General features: G+C 33.4%; 1 protein-coding gene and 1 long non-coding RNA gene across 2 annotated transcripts in view; one reads left to right on the top strand and one right to left on the bottom strand.

The window, feature by feature from the left end:
• Positions 1-416: 416 nt before the first annotated feature.
• Positions 417-18,613, top strand: part of LOC149896011 (uncharacterized) — a 28,787-nt gene continuing 10,590 nt past the window's right edge. Inside the window, exons 1-4 of the mRNA XM_090118194.1 lie at positions 417-648; positions 3,444-3,501; positions 15,826-15,885; positions 16,651-16,758. Of these exons, the coding sequence (XP_089974320.1) occupies positions 618-648; positions 3,444-3,501; positions 15,826-15,885; positions 16,651-16,758 (257 nt within the window). The 5' untranslated portion in view covers positions 417-617. The remainder of the gene's footprint in view (positions 649-3,443; positions 3,502-15,825; positions 15,886-16,650; positions 16,759-18,613) is intronic.
• Positions 9,459-10,860, bottom strand: LOC149896012 (uncharacterized). Its single transcript, XR_016458395.1, has 3 exons — positions 10,528-10,860; positions 10,336-10,397; positions 9,459-10,261 (listed from the first exon to the last, which is right to left on the bottom strand). It is a non-coding gene; the product is annotated as an uncharacterized LOC149896012 (long non-coding RNA).

Here is an 18,613-nt window from a genome sequence, read left to right on the forward strand (position 1 = left end):
TTTTTGTTTACACTAAACCATCACGTAAGAATGTTATTTTGATTTAAATACACCGTAAAAAACATTTTTGGTTTTGCTTAAAAACCGGGAAATCAGCACACATGCGTATATTACTTTACAAGAACAATATTCACACATGTAACAATTTTTAAGCACACATGTAAAAAAATAACCAAAACACACATAGGTAATTCACCTTTATGTTCATACTTCATACGATGCGCGAGTATTTGGTTGTGTTCAAGAGTCGGAAAATCTTCACACATGCAAGAATTGTAGCGTTTTGAGCGATTGTCACACATGCGTATATCTAAATGCAATATACTAACACACACATACACATGTGTTGATTTTATACTAGCATGAACAATTCATAATACAACAGACAACTATGTGCACTATATTACTTGCTCTGTGATGTGGTGGTGATGTGCAGTGTTCGCTCAGCGTCGTTCTGAGCATGTACCGCGCTCTGCTAAATTAAATACACGCCGGGAACATCGTCGAGAAAAGTTTAAAGACCATAAAATAAAGATCACACAATAAATGTCGTCGGTATAAGTGTTTGTGTTTATTAAAATAATTTATAATATTATATAGTTCTAAAATCTATCGATATGATATCTTCTAAATTCTTTATCTGTTTGGGTAAGTAAAGCTAATTATTATTATATATTATCTAATTCTAATAAGACTTGTGCGTCATCTGCGTTAAAATAAATAGGAAAATGCTTCCTTTTACTAGATACAATTGAAAAATTACTACATAGTATAAAACAGGGCCTTTCCCGCCGTATGCTTAAATCTTTAAAATTACGCAAGGGATTTTGATTCAATTTTTTTCAAATGATCCAGTTATGCTCGACGAAGGTTTTAGTAAATCTATATTATAAAACATTCGAAAAAGAATTATCGAATTCGGTCCACCCGTTCACGCGTGATGCCGTGACCAAGGAAAACGGGTTTCATTTTTATATACCTACTAGCGGTCCGCCCCGGCTTCGCCCGCGGTATATATTTCGCAATAAAAGGTAGCCTATGTACTTCCTCAGGGTCTAAAGATTATCTGTGCCAAATTTCATCAAAATCGGTGCAGTAGTTTATGCGTGAAAACCATACATACATACATACATACATACATACATACAAACCTTTCCTCTTTATAATATTAGTATAGATATAGATTTAAAAATAAACTATGTATTGTTGTATACGTAGTATATTATTATTAGTCTGTGGTATTGTCAACGCTATGTAAATTATATTTCTATCTATGTTTGGTGCCTAAATATTATGTTTTTTCCTGTTGACCTCACAAAATAAAGCTTTAACGAGCGTGAATAAATAGTTGATTGACGAGCTTAGGGAAATAAAATATTAATCACTAAGAAACAAATTGACTACACAATGGTTATTATTTAAATTTTAAATGTTGATAATTTACTGCGTAGAATATGGTTATATAAAAATGTATTATAATCTATGCTAATCTTATATATAAAAATGAATCGCAAAATGTGTTGGTAAGCGCATAACTTGAGAACGGCTGAACCGATTTCGTTAATTCTTTTTTTATTATATTCCTTGAAGTACGAGGATGGTTCTTACGTAGAGAAAACGTAAATATGTACCACGGGCGAAGCCGGGGCGGACTGCTAGTATGTATTATAAAGCTGAAGAGTTTGTTTGTTTGAACGCGCTAATCTCAGGAACTACTGGTCCGATTTGAAAAATTCTTTCAGTGTTAGATAGCACATTCATCGAGGAAGGCCATAGGCTATAATATTATATCATCACGCTAAGACCAACAGGAGCGGAGCCACGCGGGTGAAACCGCGGAGCGCAGCTAGTTTATAATATTTGCTTTGGCTAAACAGAAAAGCTTTAAAGTTTGTGAGGATGGATGTTTCTTACTCTTTACCAATACTACCGATTACAATGAAATTTGGTATGTAGGTAGCTGAAGACCCAGAATAAGACATGGGCTACTTTTTATCGCGGAAATCCAACAGGAAAGGTACGGTTTTTTTTGTAAAAACGCGGGCGAAGCCGCGGGCAGAAATCTAGTAATATATATTTAATTGGAATATCGCCGTTGGCTATAAATAGTACCTACAGTTTCGTCAAAATATTGTTTACTGGTGATTTATCAGTATAATTAAAATAGGATTATTTATAATAATTCCTAGCGTTTTCCTTGTTAAATAACAAACTTAAGTAATGATATCATCATTTAGCTTTAAATTAGTGCCAATTAAAATTTATAATATAGGTAATATTAGATGTATCCCGCGGTTTCATCTGTGGAAAAAAATCTACGACAAAAATTGTTACTCCTAACCTTTAGGAGTTGGTTTAAATAAAGTAGGTACCTACTTCTCCATTATCCTTTGATAAACTTTAGTATTGTACTTAGATCATTAAGTTATTGTATTTTTCTCTATAAGTGTTATAAAATAAACCTTTATTTCTAAACCTTTAAATCTAAACCTTACCTATCTATTAAATTAAAATTCACGGCGAATAAAATATATACTTAGTTTGAAAAACTATAAAAAACACACGCTTTCGAGATAGATCAAACTAAAAAGTAATAGTCCGGGATCCATCGCCCATTTTTGCAAGTGATTACTATCAAGCTAATTTTTCGTGAGTAGCTTTATTTTGATGAGATGAATCTCTCGATTGTGGTAGCTACCAGAGGAAACAAGGATAAAATATTTTGATTTGATGGTTCTCAAATATTAATTACTAACTGAATGTTTTTTTTTTGTTCAATCTCAAGATAATTATCTAAATTATTCGAAAAAATATTTGTCCTACAAAATCTATGGTTTGATCAAAGAGTCCCCCTTTCCAATGTGTATCGATAATGAAGTCATCATAAATGATTATTAACCAGCTGATTTTTTTATTTTCACTTATTTAATACTTATATAATTCAACAGACATATTGTCCTACAAATTGCGTAATAAATATTTGAGAACCGTCAAATCGAAAATTTTTATCCTTGTTACCTCTGTAAGCTACCACAATCGAGAGTTTCGTACATGAAATTATTGGGCGTCTCATCAAAATAAAGCTACTCACGGAAAATTAGCTTGATAGTAATCACTTGCAAAAATGGGCGATGTATCCCGGACTATAAAAAATAATTCTTAATCTAGGAAACAAACATTAACCAATACAAAGTATAAAATTGTGAAAAAAGCGTGGGGTGTCATGTGCAGGTAATCAGCTCTTGAAAAGCGCCAGGCAATTAATTAAATAAATGCCTTGGCTAGTTAACAAAATTATCATTGTTTTCCGTTATTCATGAACTGTTAATCGCAACGGAGTGATTATGGTATCCCCATGGGAATTTCCTTCGACGTAAGAAGAGCACAATTATATCTAAACTAATATGGAAAAATACATTTTAATAATATATTTCTGTTTTCAGTTGTTTCGACTGTCATACATACAGCCAGTGCCGGGTTGTTACACCAGTCTTGGTACAGGTAAATATGATTTTTTTATACACTAACTTATTTGTAAAAAAAAACCGCCCAAGTGCGAGTCGGACTCGCGCACGAAGGGTTCCGTACAATGGGGGATCCTTAATTTTTTTATTGTTGTTATAGCGGCAACGGAAACAAATCATTTATGAAAATTTCTAGCTATCACGGTTTTTATGAGATACAGCCTAGAGACAGACTGACGGACAGACGACGTAACCCCAGTAACAGGGTCCCGTTGTACCTTTTCGGTACGGAACCCTAAAAATGTGAGAGTGCAGAAGTTAATGTGACAATGTGGTGACAATATATAATATAATATGTATACGTACCTAGTCATTGCCCACATCGTATGTTAACGACCACCAACTTGCCAAGTTAGGTGTGAAAGGGATAAAAAACATACAGGCGTCATTCAACGTCATATTTTCTTGTTACAAGTTAATGTTCATAGTGCAATCTCCAGTGTATTAGATATAAGCTTCTTGAATAAATATATTAGTTCCATAGACCATCGTTCTTTATTCGTGACGTCATTATAATTTCATTCTTTTGTACCTTATTCTTTAATGCCGATTTTTCAATGCTTGGTTAGTGGTTAAAACTTGTTCGTCGAATAATGTATAAAACTACCATTTTAAAAACGTATTCTAATTGCCTGTATTTGACAGTTTACGTGACATTTTAATATTATCGTGTAATACTTTATTAGACGGGTAAGTTTTATCCAAGGATTGAAAAATCGGCTCTAAAAAGATTACAAATATGTACATAGTAAAATACTTATTTAGTCTTAGAGCATTAGAAGTACAATCGCTACATAGATAGATAGATAGATAATAATTTATTGCACACACAAGATTCACATAAATCACAGAAAAATACAAACAGATGCAAGTATGTACAAATGGCGGCCTTGTCGCTAGGCAGCGATCTCTTCCAGACTAACACTAACAGTAATTTGAATAGAAAAACGCATTTAAGAAAGAATATGAATGAGCAAAAATTATTGCGTTGGGAAAAATAAACTTTTATTTCATACTTACATAGTTAGTTAGTAAAAATAGCTTACCGCTGTCGCTGTCTGACCTCTGACCGTCCGCTATTCCTTATAACATCGCCTATCTGTCAGTGAAAGTTCCGCCAAAATTGGTCCAGCCGTTCAAGAGATTAGCCGGAACAAACAAACAGATAGAGAGACATAATTTGTAAAAATTACTATTTTATGTACCGTACCTATATTTTATATTTTTTTATTATCTTGATAAACTGCATTCATTAACAAAATATATTTTAATAATTAATTCAAAATCCTGTCCAGGATTTTTCCAGCAAATCTATTTTAAATAGACTAAATCACTACATAGTATAAAACAAAGTCGCTTTCTCTGTCCCTATGTCCCTATGTATGCTTAAATCTTTAAAACTACAAAACGAATTTTGATGCGGTTTTTTTTAATAGATAGAGTGATTCAAGAGGAAGGTTTTAGTATATAATTTATTATGTTTTAGACAAAGTGGGCGAAGCCGCGGACGGAAAGCTAGTTTATTATAAAATTGGTCTCATTCTATATTATCACCCTGTTAAGGTCGATTTAGGTATATATTAGATACTAGAGGTCCGCCCCGGCTTCGCCCGTGGTACATATTTCGCAATAAAAGGTAGCCTATGTCCTTTCTCGGTTATCAAAATATCTCCATACCAAATTTCATACAAATTGGTTCAGTAGTTTAGGCGTGATTGAGTAACAGACAGACAGACAGAGTTACTTTCGCATTTATAATATTAGTATGGATTACAAACGGACACTAATTTTATTGGTAGAGATGTAGTGATGAAACAATAATATGTTTATTTGCAAATATAAACGTTATGAAACAGGCAATTGATGTCTCGAAACGCGGGGTCATTCTCCCGAGTCACAGGTCGTAAGATTCATTTATCGATGGTGAAGCATAGCGTTGTTCTACGTACAATTAACAGATTTATTGATTTATTTTCGAATAATGTAAATGCTGAAAACACTGATTATGAATTATTGAATTTTTGGAAAAAAAATGGCCAATTTTAGTCAAAATTTAATAGTTTTCTGACAAGAATTATTATACAAGTTTCCACCTTGGTGAGAAAAATTAACATTTTTATAAAGAAATTTTTTTTTTAAAACCTTAAAATGAGCTATAATTCTTCGATTTACAATATCACAAAATTCTCCATATAGATTTTGAGATATTTGACGCAATACCAAATATCCCTAGACTTTGTTGATGTGTGTTTATCCTGTAGACAGGATATTTACATCGAACGATAATAATTTGAATAAATGAACGAATTTATAGTAGAGCCATTTTAATAGGCAACATTTGACAGTTGTACAAAATTCAACAACATAACCTAGTAACGACGACATAGAATAACATGATAATATTATGTATTTCGTTTTGTTAGAACTGCACATTTGTTAACTGTTTTCAATTACGATTACATATTTATAATAATAATGACATACTTATACAAGTAATTTTAAGATTTGTATTTACTGATAAACCATTCTAAACATAATAAGCAATACTGATTTATAGCATTCTCTTATCGGTGTTTGAAGTTAAACTCCTCCGAAATGGCTTGACCGAATCCATGAAATTTTGTGTTCATATCTATCGGGTAGTTCTGAAAATCGAACGACATCTGTGTAAGTAGTAAGAGTCAGGCAGAATAATATTGCCGGGACAGGTAACAAAAAATTTATAGAAATAATATAAATCTGAAGAGTTTCAACACGCTTAACCCTAGAAAGATAATCATATTGAGTAGTACGGGAAAGATAGTCATGCGTCAAATTTACGCATGTTTCTTAGTTAGCTCTAAGTCGAGGTATATTATTTTTTTTCTATAAATTGTAAGTTATTATATATTTACAGTTATATTAGAATAATTCACACTACAAATAATTTATTTGTAATTATTTTTATACATATGAAAGAAACGAAAACATTATACGTCTGCTTTAAATCTACAATTCTTGTAACTCGTATTATTTCTAATAAAAACTTATTTTTGACCACAATTATCAGACTTTTTTATATGTTATATATATTTTGTACATATAGTTATATAAAAAAATAGTGAGAAACAAGTTTAGCACATATCAACGTATGCTCACGACATATAACTATGTTACATTTTTTGCAGGAGGAATTTGCCTTTCGTCATATTTCAGAAGGACAAAAAGTATAGTAAATACGTTTTTTTTTCCGAAGGCCTCCTCAGTACTTTCTTACGATGTACCAGATACTTCATTTGGTAACAAATTGGAGATATTATCACGCAAATATCTTATCAAAGCTGGTGATTCTAAACACCCACGCATAAACAAAGAAGATAGTTCCATGCTTCTATATTTCATGTTTTATTGACTCAGATGTTTTTGTGCTTTGTTGTTAACATTGTGGCTATAAATTTAATATGCAATATACAGGCAATTTTATTGATTCCATAAAATAAAGCCATTGGCCATCTCATTGTCTTGCTACTATTGAACATCAGGGAACACATTCGGTCTAATACATCTACTCTGCCTTTTGCTTGAATGTAATATATCATTTTTGCTTTGTAACTCATCGGGAAAAGCTTCTTCTGTGTCACTTTACTCATCTTCAATTTCGTGGTCCTCCTACTTCACTATCGGTTTCTTTACAGGGACCCTCATCGCTTTGCATAAGAGCGGCTAGTATACAATATTCTTCCAATTTTCTATCCCCAAATGTTTTCTATATTTGCTTCAATATGTATAAAAATAAATTTTTAACATAAGTCACAATATACAGTAATAATAAGCCAAAAAATATTCAAACTACCATAGAAGTCAAAATCTTAAAAGTCACGGTAAAGATAATCATGCGTAATTTTGACTCACGTAGTCGTTATATTTCAAAATCGGTTACACTAACTTTATTGACACCTATACCATAGGTTATCTCTCAGTGACTTATGAAATGTCCTATAAGCACAGTTATGGATTCGCGACATTTAAAAAGATACAGCTATATTTCGAAAACGCAGGAGTCATTTTGACGCAGACTATCTTTCTAGGGTTAACTGAGTATCTGGTGCCGTATTATGACCTCTTAATCCCAGTCAGTTTACGCCTAGCACATTTGTATAACACCATAATTAACCATAGCTGGTTATTGCCACCATAATACGAATTTGCCAGTCAGTTCAATTCACAGCGTAAACAAGTGTCCAGACAACAACTCATAATACGGCCCCAGAACCAATTTCAAAAATTCTTTCACCTTTGGATACTCTGACTGATATATGTAGTACCAGAGACGAACAGCTAGTTGTAAATAGTAGGAAATCATCTTCGAGCAATGTGTGGGCTTTGAACAGTCTGTCGTAGGTACATACGTCATAGTGTATTTTGGATGATGCACATCTAAATATAATCCATTTTACAAGTTCAAAGCCCTCACTATGCTTTTATTAAAGGTAATCGATGATCCTTTACGTAAGATGTTACAAAATCGTTAGAAAAAAGTATGTGAATATTGAAACCGTAGTTTTTGTCAATAATTTAAAATTTAAATAAAGGCTATAGAGAAACTAATGAAAAGTATTTTAACTTTTTATTATTACGGGTCAGCCCCCCTAGTCAAGTGGCTTTCTGTTAGCGTAGCGTTCAATAGAATAGACAACGAATGTATGAGATTGACGTAACCTGTAGATACGTTTATCTACAGCCTACGTCAATCTCATACATTCGTAGTCTATTCTATTGAACGCTACGCTAACAGAAAGCCACTTGACTAGGGGGGCAGACTAGCTTTTCAAGTCCGCGATAAAATTTCAGAGTCCATAGAAATTCATACTAACCAAAAACATTCTTATTTTACTGCTCCGCTCCTGTTGGTCTTAGCGTGATGATATATTATAGCCTATAGCCTTCCTCGATAAATGGGCTATCAAACACCGAAAGAATTTTTCAAATCTGACCAGTACCTAGTTCCTGATATTTACGCGTTCAAACCAATCTTCAGCTTTATAATATTAGTATAGATATTATTATTTAGATTTATGAAAATTTAATAGTTACTTTGTTTCTCCTTTGTGTATTTCGTTATCCATTTCATCTTGAAAATAAGTATTAAGACGATACACAAAAAAAAATCCACTGCTTGGCGGGCGGAGTCTAATAGCTCGCTATCGCGAACGCGGGTGTGCGCGAAGTCATTCTTGCAAACTCGCCGCGCTGCCGCTGGCCGACTCGGGACAAACATGTATGGAGTCGTCATACAGTTATAATCTTATATATAAAAATGAATCGCAAAATGTGTTGGTAAGCGCATAACTCGAGAACGGCTGAACCGATTTTGATAATTCTTTTTTATTATATTCCTTGAAGTACGAGGATGGTTTTTACGTAGAGAAAACGTAATTATATGTACCACGGGCGAAGCCGGGGCGGACCGCTAGTATTGTTATACATTTATTCAATTGTTGATTTATTGGTTTTATTTTCTTGCTTATAAACAAATAATCTTCTTTCCAACAACTACTTAGACATTATTAATAATTATTATTATTTCGTAATGTTTACTTTATTACAAAATAATACAGGTTATAAATAATCTTTAAAATAACAAAAAATATTGTTACTCTGAAAAAATGAAATGGTAATCAATAACGCGGACTACTGAATTGATTTAGATAGAATTTGATGCTGACGTAGATATTACATCATGCCCAGAAATGAAAGGTACTATTTCTGAAAGAAGTTATAAACCCTAATTCTTCTCAGTCAAAGTCAAGAGTGGAAGATATCACTAATACAGTAAAACTGATGCGAAACTTTGGATGTTAATTTGTATATTTTTTTGTTAGTTGTTACTTAATCACGTCAAGACTACATTACCAATTTTGATAAAATATAGCTAATTGCCTGGATTTACACATAGGATACTTTTTATCCGAGCTGAACACTTCTGTGGGATAAAACAGGATTCACGATATAACCTAATTCCAAGCGGGCAAAGCCGCGGTCGGAATGATATTTTTTTAAATAGAAAAATTGTTTAAAAAAAAACACAAAATATATTGACGCATGTATTTATTTTTTGCACTCTATTATAATTGTAATTATTCATTACAAATAATCAAAATAAAATAGCCAGAACAAAGTTAGGCCCTGGTAGGGTAGGTAGGCAGGTACAGCAATGTGAGACGAACACTGGCTTATTTATACCAATAATAATGTATTATAAACATTAAATTAAGTCTACAACAAAAATACATAATATTAGCTAATGTGAAAACGAATCAACCAATCAACCCACAACAATGAAATGTGCACACAAATATTCATCCAAATCGGTTCATGTGATTAGGAGGAGTGACTGCAGCGCCATCTTCCGGGCCCAATTGTGTTTCCAGATCACCCAGGAATTCAATTTAATATACTTACACAAAATTTTTCGAAATTAAAACTCACATTACTATGTAAATATGAATATAAACCTGTTTTAGTACTAAGCAATTTCCCGCACAGGTGTAGTAAGTATAAATGAAATAAATATCAACATCAAATTCTTTATACAACATACTTATCTACCACCTATTAAGAAATGTAATTCTTGACATTTTTTCGTATTTTTTTTAAATATAATACTACTCCAATGAGCTCCTGTTCCATATCACGTCCGCCATACTTCCACTAAGTTCACCATGATTTTTTATTTCTTTGCACTTTGTTGCTTTTTGCTAAAAATGGAATCATGCGATAAAACCAGTAGAACGTTGATAACATACATTTTTGACTGAATAAAGGTACTTACGAAGGAGTGGGTTCACATTGTGAACAATCAGTGGGTTTATTTTCCTTCTGGATTCCGGATTTCTGAAAAGATTATCTATGCTATAAAATATAAATGAAAAAAATCTTACACATTCGTTATGTACTTAAAACAGGGGTACATATCAAACATCGTCTATAATACAATTATCATCAAATTTAAAATAAAACCAACTTCTTCATTAATTTGTTCCAATTGTAAGCATTCTTTTTTCTCCAACCTTTATGTTTCTTCTTCTTATTTTCTTTATTGTCCCCATTTGTCTCATTTTGTCTTATCGTGTTGTCACCCTTTTTTACGATTGCGCGAGCGACACAAGTTCCCCGTGTGACGGCCGTAGCGGGAATGACTCGTGCAGCGATCGGGGTAGGAAGGTACAGGGCGGCTCTCGCTATATTGGCTGGTCGCGCGCTAATTTCAAGTATTTCTTGTTTATTTCAAAACCATCGCATATTTCAAAATTCTAAATCGGTAGACGTATAGGTTGTATATTTTATAGTTAATATCCAAAAAGTCCTAACTTTACGTTTGTTATTTTGAAGATGCCAGAGATTATAAAAAAATAACAATGAGAACTTTGTATTTTTTTTCTATCGAGAAAATATCATGGAATCATGTTTCTAAAACGGTAGACGTATTTTGTTACTATTGAACTTTCTTGTCAAGAATTTTCATCACGACAACTTTAATAATATAAAAATTACGAAGGTTTGAAAAGGGCCGTAAATGTTAGAAAAATTAATTCATCACCTTAAATCATCGCTCAATCTGTATTAAAAGCACTCGTTTACACAGCGTCTGAAAATAGCTGCCGCCGGGTTTTCCCGGCACTTACAAACATTAACCTGACAACAACACGTTTAGTAATTGAAGTGAAACTTCTTTATCGGGGTTGGAAAAAAAATGTATGCGTGTACTAGAGTACAAACGTAAGAATTGAAACTTCTTTATGACCTTAAAAATGTCACGAGTATGGCGTAACGCAAAAATGTCACGCGTACGGCGTAACGCAAAAATGTCACGCGTACGGCGTAACGCAAAAATGTTACACTAAATTTTTGTCCAACCCCGATAAAGAAGTTTCACTTCAAAAATTTAGTGTAACATTTTTTCGATACGCGTGACATTTTTCCGTTACGCGCCATCTTTTTCTTATCTTTACCACGCGTGATTCGACGTATTTCTGTAAAGTTGCATATTAGTAATTTTTTTTTTTTTGAAAAATAAGGTCATAAGGAATTTTCACTTCTTACGTGTGTACACTAACTACAACACGCACACATTTTTTTTCTGTTATGGCAAGAAGATATAACTATTTTCCAGCCTGAAAATATTTATTTACCTATTAACTATTTAAATATTGTCGTTGCCATGAATAAAATAATGAATTAATGAATCACCAACATAAAAAACATAATTATATTACATTATTTTACTTTCTTAGTTTTTTTATAAGACCAATACTACCTAATACACGCAATAATAATCCAGTAAAAATAAACATTTGAGTTAACTAAAATTATTATAAAGATTCCAGATTAAACAAATAAACATCATTTTTGTCATATTTAAGACAGGCTTTAGACACGTTTAAAAACAGATGTAACATCATTGAGATAATATTACTACGTATGGAGGCAGGAGGAGACACCACGAACACAATCTGTGCGCCATTTTTTTGCTCTAGTTAACTAAGTTTTAAAAATTATCATCTAGTTAAGGTAACGGCACCAGTGGTGGACAAGCATCCAGTAATGGACAAAATAAATATTAAATTTAAATATTAAGACCAAAATTAACGTTATATAATTTGGCAATACTTAAAATAAAAGTTTGGTTCATAAGCTATCAAAATACGACATTTCATCTTATTCGGCCAAAATGTTTGAAGATGGCAGAACGTTATGTTTAGTTGCTGCGACTCGTTTCGAAGAAATCCGTTTTTACTAAGGAAATCCTTAAGGAAGTGAGGACACAATTTTGGTTATAAGAATTTTTGTATAAATGTTAGCAAAATTTGATATTACTTTTATTTATAGTAGTTAATTGTACGAAATATTACACGATTTAGTATCATGATAGGTTATGTTGTTTAAATAAAATTCTTCAGTGTCCATAACTGGATTTAATTCTATGGATATATCCATTTATGGACATATGTCGAAAATAAACTTTTTTTAAAGGTAATAATTACATGCGCTTTTCTGTATTGTCTTTTCTTTCTAATTAATAATATACCTATCACGACCATTTCAAACAAAGGGTCCCAATATTGTACAACAATTGTCCATGACTGGATTTGCTTTGGTTCCTATAATGGACATTGATATTTTTTGTTAAAATTACACTAATGGGTCCAACAACATAATATCTATCTAAACGTGAAGAATATATTTTAGAACAATGGGTCATTATGTGCTGTGCGACTCGTTCTCGGCTTCATTCTCTATCACTGCGTAAAGAAGTCGCATACTTATGCGTATTGTAACGCATCTATCATAGAGAGTTCTCTGATGAACTGTTTGGATCGCTGTCTGCTGCTAAATTCCACCACCATATAGCACACACGCTTAAATTTCATCCACACCACCTTGACAACAGTTTAAAAAAAACTTTTTGTCTCGTGCTACAATTTGGAATCCATATCGATGGACCGATCAGATTAAGACTGCTGGCGGATTCAGATTGGCGATTCACTTCACGAGTGTAGCGGAATGCCAGGAAACAGGCGGAACATCGTGAAGCGGGTAACATCTACCCCCCCAAACCTCATGTTGACCACGTTTGCTCTGACTAGAGTGATATGACGAAGAAGAAGAAGTCCCAAAATGGATGGATTGGCAGTACTTTTTTTAGTTATATTTTTCATCCCTGACTTATTGAGAAAAAAACCCATATTGGTTTTTCTTAACGGACATAACTCGTATTTAACGATGCATTTGTCCAATTTTTGCCTAGAAATTTTTGCCTGTTTTAAATATTATAACTATGCAAAATAATTAATAAGTACTATTTTTTATAAATACATCCCCGATTTATTGTATTCTAATCATCATTTTCAAGATTCTATTGATAACTATAAGTCTTCTCCAAGTGTAAATAACTGGAGAAACGACATTAGGTACAGTCCATAAATGGGTGTTCATAACTGGATGTTGTCCAAAACTGGGTGTCCATCATTAGATTTTTCACTGTCCAACACTGGTGCAAAAAAGTGTTTTTTTAATTTATAAATAACTTCATTATTTATGCATTGTAATCTTTTTTCTAACATTGGTTACGTTAAACTAACATTGAACTAAAGGTATTTAACTAAACAATATCCAATAAAGTTAAAAAACCTACGAGAAATTTGCAAAAAACTTCAATTTTTTCCTTAATCTGTACAAGACTGGTGCCGTTGCGTTAGGTACTTACCGATGAAAAGTTATGTTAGTCACATTTCCGTATTATTTGTATTATTTGTGCAATATCGTAACACATACGAAGGCATATTTGATGCGTTTCACTTTAAAACAAATAAAAAATGAGCGTGCAGTTAAGCCATATATTATGGCTTATGTTGAGCGGAACACAAGTGATGTAGGCGGTGTCGTCTCCATAATATGTATATCTCAATGTGTAACATTCCATTTTTAAATTTACCATTTGACATATAGACCGGGAGATACTGACACAAAATTTCGAGTCATTTGTAACAGGATAGCGGTTCTACAGGGTTCTTAGTACGCAATGACAAAAAGAAAAATGATGGTGTGAACGCTGGTACCGGCGGCTTAGTCGCGTGGGCGTTAGTCGAACTCGTCGGAAAATAGCGAAAGTCAAACGATTTGTAACAGTATGGCACTTATTTTTCCTGGAAGTTTGAGGATCAAAGAATATAAATACAAAATTTCAAAGATCTAGGTGTTGGAAATCTTCACTTATATAAATTAATACTAAATTAATTTTTCAAGTATGACAGCACTTTTTCCCCCTACTAGAAGTATGGCAAATATAATAATGGTCACATTTTATCAAATACTCTCCAAAAATCCAAATGCAATACTGGTACAAAAAGTTTGGCGAAATAAATTTTTTTTGCAGATTTTCGGCGGTATGGCGACCATTTGGAATCGTCCGAAAAGTATGGCATGGCGATTTTCGTAAATGGCTGCACGACGATGGTTACCTGTGAAAAAGTTAGCCTGGTACAAATGGTTGAATAATTGTTTTATTTAAATCAACATATTCGCGTCGGTATGGCGGGCTGTAAGTCACACCGGAAAAGTATGGCATGACACTACCGCCTTCTTCTTTTTTATGGGCTATCGGTAAATACTAAAATTTTTGTGTTACAAATCGTTTGACTTTCGCTATTTTTCCGACGAGTTCGGCTAACGCCCACGCGACTAAACCACCGATACCAGCGATCACACCATCATTTTTCTTTTTATCATAATTGCGTACTAAGACCCCTGTAGAACCGCCATCCTGTTACAAATGACTTGAAATTTTGTGTCAGTATCTCCCGGTCTAATAGGTATATCAATGTAAAATTTTTCCAGATTTTTGAGAAGAAATTAGAAATTGGTTATGGTTCACATTGTGCAATAATTATTTCTAGAAGCCGCTAAGCGAACGGATATCTAAAAATACGAGCGCATAGCAGACGAATATACACATCTAAAAATAAAAAAGACGCGAATAATCCTAACGTGAATCCAGGTCAATGTTCCTTCGGATTTAAAGAACTGTCTTCGCTACAATTTTGTTTCAATAAACCTTTTTTCTTTTTAAATACCAGAGACGTTACTCTAAAATCGAAATCTGACATCTAGAATCGAATGCATTGATTACTTGTGAATAAAAATCATCATAAATTAATAAATGCGTTGTTTTTTTTTTAAATTATGAAGATACTTGTCTTATTTAGCTCCTTAAATTTACTTAAGAAAGTATATTACTGGGACAAGGATTCGCTTGATGAATTTTAAAATTGACATGTGTTTAAAGTTCGATTGACAAATGTTTCAAGTCCGTATCGATTAATTCACTTTGATCGCAGGTTATCTCTCTTCGGAGATAAAAATAAAATTGATAGACGTCAAATGTTGCCTATTAAATTGGCTCGACTATAATATTATAATAAAGAATATAGCTTACTAGCTTACCGGCCGCGGCTTCGCCCTGTTTGTCTAAAACCTAATAAATTATATACTAAAACCTTCCTCTTGACTTGAATCACTCTATCTTTTAAAACCGCATCATAATCCGTTGCGTAGTTTACAAAAAAGAGCGTGTGTGCCGAGCACACGTGTCAGAAGTGAAAATCGTCGCCTTACTCCATGACGTGACCGTATTACCATGACGCGACCTTGAAATTTTACTCTCAACGCGCATGAAGTTTCAGCTTAAAAATATAACAGCAGTTATTTGTTACCATGTAATTTTATGTAATAGTAAATATTATATTTTTTCTTCTATTTTCAGTGATCCACACAACAACATTGATGCCTTATCACGAACAAAGAGACAGAGTTATGCCTGCAGGTGAGACTTTTCCATATTTGCTTATGCTTAAGTAAATCTTATATACTTACCTAATACATAGATTTCCGCCCGCAGCTTCGTGTTTTCAAAGAAAAAACCCGCATATTTCTGGTTCCTGTGGGATTTTCGGGATAAAAAATAGCCTAAGTCTTATTCTGGGCTTTCAGCTACCTACATACCAAATCTTATTGTAATCGGTTCAGTAGTATTTGCGTGAAAGAGTAACAAACATCCATCCATCCTCACTAACTTTCGCATTTACAATATTAGTAGGATAAATCTTATATAATAGGTAACTTAGAAAAGCTATAGGTACTTAATAATATTATAAAGCTGAAGAGTTTGTTTGTTTGTTTGAACGCGCTTATCTCAGGAACTACTGGTCCGATTTTAAAAATTATTTCTGTGTTAGATAGCCCATTTATCGAGGAAGGCTGAAGGCTACAACAGTAGTGGAGCACTGCGGGTAAAACCACGGGGCACAGCTCGTTTTTAATATCCTCTTCCTACTAATATTATAAATGCGAAAGTTTGTGAGGATGTGTATTTGTGTGTTTGTTACTCTTTTACGCAAATACAACTGAACCGATTACAATGAAATTTAGCACACATATAGAGTGTAACTTGGATTAACACATAGGATAGGTTTTGTCCCGGAAATCCTACAGGAACGGGAACTATGAGGGTTTTTCTTAGAACACGCGGGCGAAGCTGCGGGCGTAAAGCTAGTTGATATTATGCTAATAAATTATATTTCATTTTCAGTGAAGATCAGTTCCAATGCTTAGACGGTACTTGTTTAGACTTGGAGTTAAAGTGTGACGGTAAAGTCGACTGTCGCAACGGAGATGACGAACGATCCTGTCGTTTGAAGTAAGTAAATAAATATTAGAATAATCCTTAATCTTGTAGCAACATTTTATTTACTGCTTTTAAGAATGATTTATAAATAATAAATAAATATTCAGGACAATTTTCACACACGGCATTATCTGATCCCATACTAAGCTTTCGCTTATGTTATGGAAACCAGATCGCTGATAAACTTGCATACATAATTTTAAATATAAGTATTTATAACTTATATAGATAATAATTAACACCCAGACACAGAGAAAACATCTATGTTCTCTCTCTCTCTCTCTCTCTCTTCAGCCTTTTTCCGTCCACTGTAGCCTGTAGCCTAAGGCACGCCATAGAGCTCGATCTTCAGCTTTTCGCCGCCATTGAGTACCAGCAACCAGCTGCGTATATCGTCGCTCCACCTGGCTACAGGGCGCTCTACACTACGTTTGCCGAGTCGCGGTCTCCACTCTACAACGCATTTGCCTCAACGGTTATCCGATCGGCGACAAATGTGGGGCCATCCCACTGCCCCTTCAGCGTACAAATTCTCTACATCTATGTTCATCACGCAAATATTTGCCCCGGGTGGGAATCGAACCTCTGGCTTGGAAGGCAGGGCCACTACAAACCAAGCCAACCGGTCAGTCATTTTATAAGACGCTTTAATTTGATCATACGATGAAAATTGTGGCTGATCAAAACAGCTGATAATGGAGACGAAACTAACGCTGTAATAAATTAAATTTTGTTATAGAACCTACTGAATATTTGCTTACAAACAATACTTTAAGAAGAGAGCGTACTCCTCCCTCAAAGGCCGGCAACGCAACCATAATACTCCAGAGTCTGTGGTTGTTCATGTGCGGCGCCAATCATCGCTTTCCGTATGGTGACGCGCAAGCTCGTTTGCCGACTTATACATAAAAAAAGACGGGTTTGCACTCCGGGAGTGCCGGCAGAAGTGAAAACTTGATTATTAACGTTCAGCATGTTTGATATTTTGGAATGGTATCCGTCTTACGCATGGAATATAAGGGCTAAAAAAAAAACATCCGTCTTACGCTTTTTCGATCAGGCCACGTGTCCTGACGCGAGTTTAAGATTTTATACCCAACGCCGCTAAAGAAGTTTTCACTTCAAAAAACACTCAAAAATCAAAATGAACATTTCAAAACGTTTGGTATTAAATTTTATAGCATTAAATAAGATGCTTTAGGTATACTTTAATTTATTTATTAAAAAAAGAAAAAATCCAACCCCGCCACATAAAAATATTTTTTATATTCTTTAAAAAAATTTAATTTCAAGACTTTTCATTCACATTTGTTATACAGAAGCTTTTCTTGGGAAACATGAAACGTAAAATTATTCTACTTACTTACTTACATAATTTTTAAAAGAAACATGTTTTTCCTTATTCTTCTATGTCATTTATTGGAAAGAAAGGAGACTTTTTTTTGTGGGCCCACCAAGATTCGGTAACGTATAGTAATAAAAAAAAAAAACGTGTAAAAATATAAAATTATATTATGAATTTTGAAGCTTCGTTGTTTTACAAACGAAACCGGAATCATGAAATCGAATTAAAAAGCCTTATTTTGATAGCATCCCTGCTGCAGTAGTGCTGTCTACAAACCAAGAACAATGGCCAACATTAAAAAAAAACTGGAACGAAACGTTTTTATCGATAGAATGAAAATAAAACCAAAAAGCGAAAAAAAATGCCTTCAATAAACCACTTTAGAAACTGTTTTTATTCTTATTTATATGGAAGAATAAGATTGATAGCAATTTTAAATCCTGTCATTTATCAAATAAAACAATTTTTTTCTACTCAGCTAAAAAAATCCGTGTAACGAAACGTTATATCTATTGGCTGCTT

Source organism: Colias eurytheme, chromosome 29, assembly GCF_061535395.1.
Source record: "Colias eurytheme isolate Ceu_HAF_F1 chromosome 29, ilColEury1 Martin Lab GWU primary, whole genome shotgun sequence".
Taxonomy (NCBI): domain Eukaryota; kingdom Metazoa; phylum Arthropoda; class Insecta; order Lepidoptera; family Pieridae; genus Colias; species Colias eurytheme.